The following is a 13166-nucleotide window of genomic DNA, read 5'->3' on the forward strand; positions in this document are numbered from 1 at the left end:
AACCATACTGTCTCGCACAGGGATTTTCTTTTCAAAAAAGAGGTCAGCTGCGAATGGGATAGGGGTTGGTGTTTAAATGTTCTATAGATAAGAGGCCTACTAGAATCAAGGGGGCATCTTAATGAGAAGCTAATTAGAAACACTACTTTGAAATCCTCTAAAGGATTATTAACCAGAATCTCTGGTTTAAGCAGTGCCCTGGTTCCCCTCCCCCAAGGCAGGCACTTAAGACTCACTGGCACCCTAGAGACTATACCACCACAAACAGCTCCCTGGCAACAACAAGGTCCAGAGCCTGCTGGCAAAAACACCCATGGCAGCAGCCTAATCCTGGGGTTCAGTGAGACAGTGGCCCTTCACTGATAGTTTCCCCAGGAGTCACAATTAAAAGACTTTTTGAGGCAATAAAATTAGACTCCTGGGTGACCAATGCCTGCATGCTTGAAAGGCCTGAAAATTTTCTGCTCTAAAAACAAAAGCACAAAACACACCACCATTAAGGTGTTCTCCACATTAATGGCCCATATCAGACAGATATTAAAAAATCTCTATAATGCTGTGGTTTTCTGTTATCTCAAACTAAAGAGCAGAATATAAAAACAAACCCTGCCAAGAATAAAAGAAATATTGGTGCCTGATGCTGAACTTCTGCTTGCAGCCATGAAGAAGCATCAGTGGTATTCAGATTATAGATAATCTGAAGTGTGAAACAGGGCATGGAGGACTGCAGAGCATTGAAGAGCAAACAGAAAGGAACTTGCAAGAAATATTAATAAAAGGAGTGGAAATAGTGTAGATGAGCAAGATGCCCTGGAAACCCACTGAAAATTGCAGCTAGATACCAACTACCAAAGGCCATTGCCAAACCAGTGAGTCCTGAGAGAAAGAAGAAAGGGGAAATGAAGCCATTCAGTACAGAACTGTCACCCAGGGGTAATTAGATAGATGTTGATCCACTGATCTCCTGGTAAGAGGACACCTAAGAGCAAAGAGACAAAAACTAAATAATATATAGAAATCAATAAAAAATTTACAAATTATCAGTTTTTCCCTTTTTCTCAGCTCAAGGTATAATATATATAGTTAATGATAGATTCTCTGTAATACAGCACTGTGTTGACACTTCTGTTTCAGAGCTCTGAAAATACTGCAAGGGAAAAAAAATCATATGTATGTGTATAGCAAGGTAAGGTATAGAGTAAAAGAACTGAATCCTACTGTAAAACTTAAGTATGCAAGGGAACAGTGACAAAGGGAGAATAAATGGTTACAAAGTAAAGAGAATGTGAGCAGGCCACAGCACCTAGTGTGGACTGTAGCAAACTCAAATTAGCAAACAATGCAGGCAGATCTTGATATGGGACAGCAAGGTTCCTGCTAATGACTGTTTAAAAATTTTTAAAAATTTGTTTTAATTAGTTATGCATGACAGTAGAATGCATTTATGCACTCTGTATCATGCATAGATGAGATATAATTTCTCATTTTTCTGAGTGTACATGTTGGTCATGCAGTCACGTAAACACATATAGTTTCATTCTACTATTCTTCCTATCTTGCTAATGACTTTTAAACAGCTTCACCTTGCTGCCTTCATCTCCTAGCTTCTTTATTTGACTCTATTTGCCTTCCTGATCACTTAAAGCCATACCAACCAGAAAAGTTTCTTATGCCTTTCTAAATTGTTCTCTAAAAATCTGAATGAATAAAAACATTATCTGTTCCTTTCTACAGTGAGATGCTAGAGTCATTTAACTACTTACTCTAAACTACATTACAAAATGCAAACATTCAAACTTGGTTGGCTCCTGGATGTTCCAAGTGGAAAACCCTCGAAGTAGTAACTCGTTAGTTGTTCCCTCAAAGGTCTTTTTGTCAGGCCAAACACAGCCCTGCCTACACAAATTCTCCATTTTTGCTTAATTCTAATTTCTTCCACCTTTGCATTCATGAATATCTTTTATCTACTATAGAACTTATCTTTCTCATGTATATTAAATATGGATGTGACTATCAACAAACGAGATTTTAAGATCCAAAAGAATGTGACTTCCTTATCTTTACAGCTCCTTCTTTCTGGAATTGCATCTTACAAAAATTAGGTTTAGAATGAGAAAAAATGGCATAAAAAGAAGTACACGAAAACGGCACCATTATTTCTGAACACTAAAACCTCCCTCTTTACTCTCACTCACCTCTTGCTTCATGGCTTTGATGGACAGGTGGTCAGAAATCCACCTAGGTTGCAACTCTGCCTTTGTGCGCAGTGAACGTTTTCCCTATAGTTAAGAAGTATGGAAAAGAAATGAAAAGATAGATTAGGGTATTCTCAGCTACTGCTGCTGCCGCCGCCGCTGCTCACTACTGCCAAAAAGTGACCATAAAGGTATGCTGGTAACTGCTTTACCTTGATGGAGGGTTAAAAGTATCCACGCTTAGGATAATCACAAAAGAACTCTTCAGCTGTTCAGGAAACTAAGCCAGTGTATGCTCTTAAAACAAAAACACAAACAAGTGTCTCCTTTGATAATATCACTGGCAAAAAAATTCCCATTGACTGTTAAAACATTTAAAAACCTAAATACAGTTTTAAAACTAAATAATCCCCAAATGGTTAAGGGGAAGCCAATGTCTTATAACCTTCAGCTGTAAGGAGTGGCTCTGAGAGCCGACACTATGTGCAGCTGGAGGCAGAATACCCCTTTAAAAGGCAGGTCAGTAGCAGTAGTGAGAAGTGAGGGCAGCTGCCCAGGCTGGGACCCAAAGTGAGTGAGTAGGAGTGGGAAAAAGGCACAGAGACTTGGAATTAGAGAGCTCACCTGAAAATATTACAGACCTAAGAAAATTCAGAAGGACTGACAGTGACTGCTGAAGGAGGAAAATTTCAAAGAATGAGTTTCCAGGAACGATGTACATCTAGTCAATCACTGGAAGGCCACGGTGTATTAACGTATGTATGTTTTGGAACTTTATGGAATAAGCCCCATAGCTTCACCTTGTAACCTATTATTAAAAGATGGTAAGCAGGGCTATCAGGTCAGTCACTGCAACTTCTGTGGCTACAGCATCAAACTCAGATTTGATTCTGGACCCCAGTAATCCAAAGTCTTGAGACTTCCTGAAGAATCAAGAAGACATAAGGAATCAAAAGATGGAAAAAAGTCAATGACAATAAGGAGTGGTTTATATGGTTTAACCACATTGCAAAGTATGGTGGTAGATTTAATGAATCATCAGTTTTTGAAAGGTTTCCACGGAAGAGAATGAATAGGCTCCAGTACAAATGTGATCCCAAGTATCAAGGTGTCATGACACTTTTTTCCAAAAGCTACTCTAGCATTTTTCTCATATGCCTAAAGTATACCCTTTGTAAGTTTCAAGGCTCTAACAGGAAGTGTTTTTTGTTTGTTTGTTTTTATGGTAGTCCCAGAGAATGAACCCAGGGGTGCTTTACCACTGGGCTACAGCCCAGTCCTTTTTACTTTGAGACAAGGTCTAAGTTGCTTAGGGCTTCACTAAGTTGCTGAGGCTGGCTTTGAACTTACTATCCTCCTGCCTCAGCCTCCCCAGCTGCTAGGATTACAGACATGTGCTAGGAAGATCTTCCAAACTTTAAATAAATAATAAATGTACAGAAACTGTCTTCAAAAGGAACCACACCAATTTACCATGTTAATAGCAAAAAAAAAAAAAAAAAGCCAATACCATTTTCACTCCAACTTTGTCACCTCCAATGAAAGTAACTGGAAAAACAAGCTATGCTTAATACAGATGGTGAATGTTTTTTCTCTACATTAAGATCACCTTTTGTGGGGACTGGGGCTCGGCTGGGGTTGTGGCTCAGTGGTAAAGTGCTCACTTAGCATGTGTGAGGTACTAGGTTCAATCTGCAGCAGCACATAAAAATAAAATAAAGGTATTGTGTCCATCTTTAAAAAAAATAAATGTTTTTTTTTTTTAAATCACCTTTTGTGTAAACTACCTAAATCTATTTATTTCTTAAGGACTTTAACGTTTATAAGCTATCTTTATAAATGTTACTTTTTGTATCATAAACAAATAATTTCAGTAGTGTACACCCCATTTTAAGAAAACAAAAAAACTCTTATGTGGTTAAAGCAGCCCTTAACCTTCTGTTTTTCTTAAAGTTTACCATCATACTTCCAGAAATCCATCAAGTTTTCTGACTCCTCGTGCATTTACTTTGTTAAGAAATGTGGGTTTAGTTTCCTAACAATCTTTCTCATCAATTACCCATCATCATTAACAGTGGAAGGGGACCGAACACCTATTGATTGCTACATATACTGACATGGGTTCTTTTAATTTCCACAAAAGCTTCTGTGAAGTTACAGCATTTCATTTTGCTAATAAGATTAAATTGAAACTGAAATTCAGACACCTCAGGTATAAAGACGGCAATACCATAATTCATATATAGTTGAAGAAAAACTCTTAAAGTTCTTATTACCCTAATAAGCTTTCGCCACTGCTCAAGTTTTTGTGCTTCATTTATATACTGTTGCTTTTTTGCATTGCTTTTGTTTTGCAGTGTTGGGGATTGAATCCAGGGGTGCTAGCTCCACCGAGCTACATCCCCAGTCTTGCTATCTGTTACCTGCCTCACACTCCCAAGTAGCTAGGATTACAGGTATGGGCCATCCCTGGCGACATACCATGTTTTAATATGCAATAGTGTATAATTGTGAGCACTGCATTCTTTTCTGCCAATCTATGTTTAAATTTTCACATTTGAATCATGAGTATTTCTTCATTGTTAGAACAAAATTCCTCATGGTTATTGCAACTACAGTGAGTAATGATAGCTTAACATACAAAGCAGGGAATTGGGCTGGGGTTGTGGCTCAGCGTTAGAGCGCTCACCTTGTAAGTGCAAGGCTTTGGGTTCGATCCTCAGCACCACATAAAAATAAATGAATAAAATAAAGGTATTGTCTCCAACTACAACTAAAAAATAAATATTAAAAAAGCAGGAAATTTTAAAAATGTATATACTTTAAGCACTTAATTTACAAACATACTGCCATTCACCAATTGTAACATACTGAGACTCACCAAGAGGAATTCCCTGTGATTTGTTCACATAAACATGCTCTAAAATCTTCATTTGCTCTTTCAGTTTTAAAGTAAGACTTTAAGAACACTTGTAAACCAAAGGTAAGAATCCTTATGATTTTAAGTACTCTCCTACAATCTTTTACAATTTTACCCAAGTGGATAGCCAACATTTTAGAACCACCTTTTTTTTTTTTTTCCCCTTGGTGGTAGTGGAACTGGAGATGGAATCCAGGGCCTCATGCATGCTAGGCAAGTGCTCTACCACTAAGCTATATCCCCAACCCAAGCAACTTATTTTAAATATCTTTTTAATCCTTTTTTGCAGTTCTGGGGATTGAACCCATGGCCTGACACATGCTAGGCAAATAGTGTTAACACTGAACTTATATATCCAACCCAATACAAACTTTTATCAGAAATTTTATTGCCACATTTTATTGGTTTCATAAATTCTCAAATGTTTAACTATAATAACAAGTACAACAGGAACAAACAGGCTCATAAAAATGCTACAACTATTGAACATGTAACTCAACTGCTGAATGCCAATTATAACAAAGATTACTAAGAGTTGATAACTATCTATAACTTTGAGCAAATCACTTACACTAGGTGAGCCTTAAGTGAAGGCTTAAGGCTTCGAAAATGCTTCTGATATGCTGATTCCTGTGCTAATATCCAATATACCTACTTCACACTATTTACATTCGCCTGTTTTTTTTGGAGGAAATTTTTACTGTGTTGGGATTTGGAAGAGATTACAATAATTTTTAATTTATCCAGGTGAATATTATGCTCTATTTTACTCTTTCCTCCCACAAACAGATAATATATCTACCAATGAATTTGTAAGCTTATTTTCCTTATAAGACAATGTACAACTCTGACAAATTTGTTTCATTGCTACTATAATGGATGTTTTTTCCAGAGAATTTTAAATTTTAGTATACACAATAATCACCTGGTGAAATTCTACAACTGCAAAAATAACAGGTACTACTTGGAATAACTCTGCAAGGGTTAGGAACAGAGCAGAGGTAGGAATGAGAATTTTTGGTAAACACGTCCAATGATTCTGATGCAAACAGTCTGTTTCCCAGCACTGTTAAGAAATTCTAGTTAATAGACATTTTATTAGATTTATTGTCTCCAGGCAAACATTCAAAAACTTTGTATGTTTGTACCCTTTTTTGCTATATTATACTGGGCAAGCCATCCAAAATGTTATTGCCAGTATTACATTCTCAGGTTTAACTCTGATTTTTGGCTAGGAGGTAGCTTTTGATTTGTCAGTATTACAGAAATATAGATTATTGAATGAGAAGAGTGTTTAATTTAATCGGGAATAGGAATATAAGATACCTTTCTAAATTAACAAAGGCACCTTCACATTTTTTCCCTTATCCTTTCCTAGAAAGTGGAGCCAAGGCCTCTCATGCATACTAGTCAAGTGCTCTACCATTGAGCTACATCCCTGGTACCTCATTTGTGAAATGTTTGGAAATTATTCTTTGAAGGTTTAGAAAATTTCAAATCTTCAAAATTTAAAATAATTGTGCATAAATCCAATTAATTCCGGTTTTATCTTTGTTTTGCTGAACTTGCACAGGACTGGGAGCATGACAACTAAGGGTTCTACAACTGAGCTACACCCCCAGCCTGATTTTGGAGGTTTTCTTGAGATCCTGTTGTGAAACCATTTCTCAATTGTCTGCTAAAATTTTCTACTTCATAATTTAGATTCTCTTTTTTTCTGGCTAACACTGTTTTAAAATTGAAAATACTGTATATCTTTCAAAATATCAAATCTTATAGTTTCTATTTTCATGGTTCTTAAAAATTACATTGAGACATAAAAAAAAAAAAAATTTTTTATCTTGAAAAGAATCAACCCAGGAAATGTTTTTAACAAAAGCATCAGTTTTATACTTTTAAATTTTGCCCATTAATTCTATTATCTACCAAAATCTCTGTATAATATAGTTGAAAAAGCAGATATAATAAGCTAATTAGTTATATGATTTATACATGGTTTATTGTGCCACCATGGGCCCTTTAGATCAAGTCACATACAAGATGATACAAAGCCACAAAACCATCTTAGTTATTTTAAGAAAATGAGACTATATATAATTTTTGTAGAAAATTTGTCACAGTAGGTTCAAGATCACAAAAACTAAATGAAATGCTCTCATATGGAATTAAGCACACTGATGTGAAGTGCAAATATTCTTGATGAATATCATCAAGTTAAGTCTTCAATAACTCACTGTTTATAAGTTCCTCCTAGAATGCCTAGAACTTTCAATAAAGGATTCATCTGGGGGGTGGGATTGTGGCTCAGTGGTAGAGCTATTGTCTAACATGTGCGAGACCCTGGGTTCAATCCTCAGCACCACATAAAAATAAATAAATAAAATAAAGGTATTGTGTCCAACAACTTCTAAAAAACTAAATATTTTTTTAAAAAACGATTAACCTCTTAAAGGTTACATGCATCACTGAATCCAGAACAAATTTAGTAATGTATTTGATATTTTGCTTTTCCCTCTATGTGCTGGAATAATTTATATTTATTTTCTCTTCAGATTTCATTGGCAGATGCTCCAAGATTTTTGGTTTTCTATTAGCATATATTAATAATAAAAAATATTACATTATTGAAATGCAATAATAGAATGATTGTCAATCATTCACTGTAGAAATCACATTCAAGGTCAAGAGCAGGGGCTGTAATCCCAGAAACTCAGGAGGCTAAGGCAGCAGGATTACAAATTCAAGGCCAGTTTTGGCAACTGAGCAAGATCCTGTTTAGAAATAAAAGGGGTTTGGAATATATTTAGTTGCATAGCACCACTGTGCTCAATCCTGGTATAGCAACAAACAACAACAACAACAAACAGCATTTAATCAAGCACTTCAGAGGTTTAAAAAAATAATAAGGCAGGGGAGGTCCCTGAGCTGAAGAAGCTTAAACTCACAATGAAAGCATGAGAAAAAAAAATAAGAAAGAAAATCCTAAGGCTGGGAGAAACAGACAGTTCATGGATATAGTAAATTTGAAGATGGAGTTTAGAGAATAGTATTCAAAGGGGTTAAAAAAAAAAAAAAAAGGAGGTATGTGTGCTGGGGAAGAAGTTGTTTGAAAATGTCATGAATTAGGGTATGCATGCATGGAAATACATATAAATAATTTATAAAATTATAACTTGCCCTGAAGTTGGAGAAAAGGGCACACATAGCTCAGGTGGCTAGGTCTAGGAGCTGGCACTGAAGCCATCAAGATATATGCTCATCAAAGTCTGTTGTTTAATGAAAGAGATCCATAATATGGTGATTTTTGGAAAAAAATTTTTACAAAATCCAGGCACAGTAGGGCACATCTGTAATACCAGTGGCTTGGTAGGCTGAGACAAGAGGATCACAATTTCAAAGCCAGTCTCAGCAAATTAGTGAAATCCTGTCTCAAAAGAAAAAATAAAAAGAAGTGGGAATGTGACTCAGTGGTAAATTGTCTCTGGGTTAAAGCCCCAGTCCCAAAAAACAGAAACTAATAAAACAACAAAAACCAAATAATCATTATACAGAGGTCTACATGGGGTGACAGGAGAGAAACTGGCAGGCTCGGGGCGCATATCCTGAGAAACAGTATAGAAAGAAAGCTGGTTCTAGCCTGTGAAAAGCTATTTAAGTACTGGTGGGTGCTGATCACAGAGGAATTCTTGGGGGGAAAGGAGAATATGTGACCCACTCTGGAAGCAGAATTGGGTGGTACAAGATCCCATATTAACACGTCAGTTCAGACAGGATGACAGTCTGTAATACTTCAAGGACAGTGCATTCAAAAATTCAAATTAACATCATAGCATCAAACAAGCGGTCTGATGGCACTGAACACTTCAGTGTCTCTACATACCTTCTGGGCGATCATGTTGCAGATCTCAGGCAGGAAGTCCTCACTGAGAAGCTTATAGAGCTGCCGCTCTCGAAGGGAGGTCCTCTCTCGAAAACTCTCAGTGACCTGTCTCCACTCCTCTTCTGTTTGGCACAGGAGCCACCAAGTGCCTTGGCCTGGTCCTTGAGATCCTACAAAAGAAAGGCATGATTCACTATAAGATATCCTAAACAAGGACATTTTTTTCTGTATTTATTCTCAGGATTATTTCTAACCTAGGTCATGACTAAAACAAGAGAAGAAATGTATACTTTTGATTTTCCTATTGCTGTCACTGTTTACCAATAAAAGACTAGAGGCAATACAAATATAACTATTGTGACTTTAATAAGATATTAACATCCCAGAAAAGCTTAAATGGATTTATATACTTTCCCAGAAAAATAGTTTGAGCACCATTACAGACATTTATGCCTAGACCCATTTAGATTGTGATACTGTAAAATACTTGATTATTTTCCCCTAAAATATGCCATTTGGATTACAGGATGAAAATCAGAGAGAAAACCCATATGGAACACATAAAGTGCTGATGTTAATGGGACAGTTCGCTGAGATACTATGATTCACTAAAATGTTTGAGTTAACATACTTTGTCTTGATATTAAGCTGTCAGATGGAGAGATGGGTATGGGACAGGTGTGAGGAAAAAAGAATTGAAGAAGGGGAGGGAGGCTAGTTATAAGACTACTGCAATCATTTTAATTGCTTTCAATGACTTTGGAAAAAGACAGTCACCATCATAATATACATGAATCATGTTGACTTGATCTTTTCTAAATGCCAACAAAGATCATTACCATTTCTGGTCTGTGACTCAGACACCAAGGAGTTTTCTTCCTGCTTTTCACTGTAACACAAGAAAAGGTGGCAGCAATTAAAATAAAAACAAATTCAAATTTGCACAGTACTTCCCTTAGAATAGGAAAGACAGTAGAATAATTTGGACATAACTCTCCTATGTTCATATATGAATACATGACCACTGTAACCCCACATCATGTATAATCATAAAAATGGGAAGTTATACTCCATGTATGTATAATGTCAAAATAGACTCTACCGTCATGTATATTTAAAAAGAACAACATGGGGCGGGGGTTATGGCTCAGTGGTACAGCACTCGCCTTGCACGTGCAAGGTCCTGGGTTTGATCCTCAGCACCACATAAAAATAAATAAATAAACAAACAAATAAAATAAAGTTTAAAAATGTTAAAAAAAAAAAAAAGAATAACAACAATAAAAAGACCCAATTAACATAACACAAAGAGAAAGACTGTATGTTTGTAGATACAAGAAGAATGGTTCTACAGAATAAACGGACACTAGAATTTAGGCATGTTGCTAAAAACCATAAGTTCATTTGGGTACCAATGTTATGGCAATAACATCATCGTACAGAAAAATAACAATTTTTAGAAAATCAGACAGATGGGTTAAGTGTTAATAATTAAAAGTCGAGAAAAAAAACTAGGGATTCCATTGTCCTTTTCCCTAATGCAGGGCTATACTGAGAATAGGTGTTTTTAATTTGCTCCTATGTAAGGTAGAGGCTAAGAACATGGGATCTGAAGTTGAACTGCATCTTTCAAATCAGTGAAACATGCTTCTTTCAAACCATGTGACCTCAGGAAAGTGAAACTTTCCTGTAAAATGGGGCCATTAATAGTTCCTACCTCAAAGGATGTCAGAGATTAAATTTCAAAATGAACAACAGTGTTAAATGTCATTGTCATTTGTCAATTATTACCCTGAAACAAACAAACAAACAAAAAAGCTGGATTTTTTTTGTTGTTGTTATTTTTCAAACATTTAAAGCAGTACACTCTTAAATACAACTGTGGGAAATGAAAAAGTTTCCATCAAGCGTTGTCTGATATGATAGCCACAAGCCACAGGTTACTGAACACTTATAAATTTGAATTTTCATTTATTTTAAAAATGTTTCAATAGTCTCAGATACATAGCTCTAACTACCAGTAGAGGGTAGCACACGTCCATGTGTGCTTCTTAAAATGACTCTATAATCCCAACAGCAAGGTACTTTAATTGTGCACTCACAGGGAAATGGAGTTACATAAAACATTTTCTTGAACATAAAAGAACATGTGGACCATGTAGAATCCAGAAACAGGTAGTTACCATCTAGTCAAATCAGGGAAAATTAAGCGGAATGCTGATTGAGTTAACAAAATCAAATTCTGATGGAACTACATAATCTGATTTTTTAGGAATGTGTTTTTGTGGTTAAAAAAAAAAAAAAATCACTGAAAAAGGCTTAATCCAAGCATTTAGATAAGTACTTACAGTTTATAAACTTACTAGGAAGAAACTGCTTATTCTGTTAACAGAAATTTTAGGAACGGGCCACACTTCCATTGCTTTATAATGATAGACCTGATTCTTAAGTGAAAAGTATATTTATATAGTATAGGTCAGATTGGGTCAGATTCTGAAATATACTCATATCAAGATTCATATGGTAGTCTTTCCTAAAAGATAATGACACACAAAAGAAATTATTTTCAATACAAGAGGATGCCTTTTCCTTTGCTAAAATTAAGAAAATACTTTAGATTTTCACCTTTTCTTTATTGTAGGAAATTGCATTCTACATAAAATAAAGTATGTCTGGGCATGTTAAATGCTAAGTTCTCTGCTGAGAAATAATTAACCCCTGACCTCAGATATGATAGGTAATTCTACTAACATGCTGATTAGTTAACAGGTAACCACAAAATTAATTTGCTCTATCTTTCTGTATAAAATGTGTGGTTCAATAAATTCTTAAATGTTTGGTATAACAAATGTTTATCAAATCTTTACTATGGGGCTAATTGTAGAGTGCTTGCCTAGCACTGGTGCAATTCTCAGCACCACATATAAATAAAAAAAATAAATAAATAAAATAAAATGTCCATCAACAACTAAAAAAAAATGAAAGTTTAAAAAAAAGCAAAACACCTTTACTATGGGTCAAGCATGATTTTCAGTTTGTTACACTGGCATGCACTGTTGTGTTCAATTTAATCCTCATTAAATGGATAATCATAATTCAATAAAATAACAGGCTTAGGGAAGGTAGGTAACTTTGTAGAGATCATGCAGCCAGGGCTTCCTGGTTCCTTAATGTACACTCAACAAGGACTCTGACCTTGGGTCTCCACAAGCAAAGTCCCATGTCCTTCCAGAGGCAAAAATAAAAGATGAAGAAACAAATGAAATGAAGGATCCTCCTAGCATGAAGGCATGTGACCAGAGAATAACAAGACTTTCTCACCTTGCAATAATCTCCTCCTGTAGTTTCTTGCGTTTGGGGGGCCTTCCTCTTCTTTTTCCTGTTTTTCCAGGAACACTTGAGACATTTTTTTGTCCTTCACTTTCCCTAAGAAACAGTATGGTCACACGTAATTCTAATATAACTAATTATAGTATTTCTGGTCATGAGGTTACCAAAAAGGATTAAATGTAACAAAAACAAGGAATGGGGAGGGTAAAATGTCTTCCATTATTATTAAACAGTGGAACCAAGGAAAACTGACATTTTGCACTACGTAAGCTCTACACCTTCCTAATAGTAAGCATTACTCCTACCAACAAGGAAGTCTAAATAAAATAACAGGCAAGCATTGTTCTGGAATGCTGTGGCGAAGAGGTCTCTTATTTAGGAAGTACTCAGTAAAGCTTACATTTCAGGCCATCATTTAAAGTTCTCTGGAATTAGGCTGATGGCTCCTAACAGTCAAAGAGCAGAATATCAATTCTAATAGAAAATGGAGTTCTTGAGGCATGCCTATGAAAGATGAAACTGTTACATACATAACTGTGCTGTTCAGAAGAAAATGGCTGTATTAAAATAGTCTGTAGTAAGGTAGTGGTACTCCTTAGAAATCACCATAGCCTTGTGAAGAGGCTATGGAGTAATTCCTTTTAATTTATTTATGCATTTATTTATTTTGCATTGCACCCAGGGCCTTGCACATGCTAGGCAGGCTCTCTGCCACTGAGTTATATCCAAAACCCTCATTTTAATTTTTGTATGGTAAGACTCCTTTCCTTGTCCATTTCCTTTTAGGCATGCTAATACAATTAATTCCTTCAAAAGAGAAAAAGAAAAAAAAAGCAGCGAT

At 35.8% G+C, this 13166-nt stretch overlaps 1 protein-coding gene across 2 annotated transcripts in view; it reads right to left on the reverse strand.

Moving 5' to 3' along the window:
• LOC124103263 (chromatin remodeling regulator CECR2) overlaps positions 1-13166 on the reverse strand; it is a 147121-nt gene that overhangs the window by 17270 nt on the left and 116685 nt on the right. The window contains exons 5-8 of one of the 2 annotated variants that reach the window (XM_046459778.2): positions 12317-12421; positions 9835-9884; positions 8996-9165; positions 2196-2279 (exon numbers count right to left, since the gene is read on the reverse strand). In XM_046459778.2, the coding sequence (XP_046315734.1) occupies positions 2196-2279; positions 8996-9165; positions 9835-9884; positions 12317-12421 (409 nt within the window). The remainder of the gene's footprint in view (positions 1-2195; positions 2280-8995; positions 9166-9834; positions 9885-12316; positions 12422-13166) is intronic. The other variant, XM_046459777.2, reaches the window with a different exon arrangement.

The sequence above is a fragment of the Marmota monax genome, unplaced genomic scaffold (assembly GCF_021218885.2).
Source record: "Marmota monax isolate L192 unplaced genomic scaffold, Marmota_monax_Labrador192_F-V1.1 WCK01_AAM20220418_F8-fsc00163, whole genome shotgun sequence".
Classification (NCBI taxonomy): Eukaryota; Metazoa; Chordata; class Mammalia; order Rodentia; family Sciuridae; genus Marmota; species Marmota monax.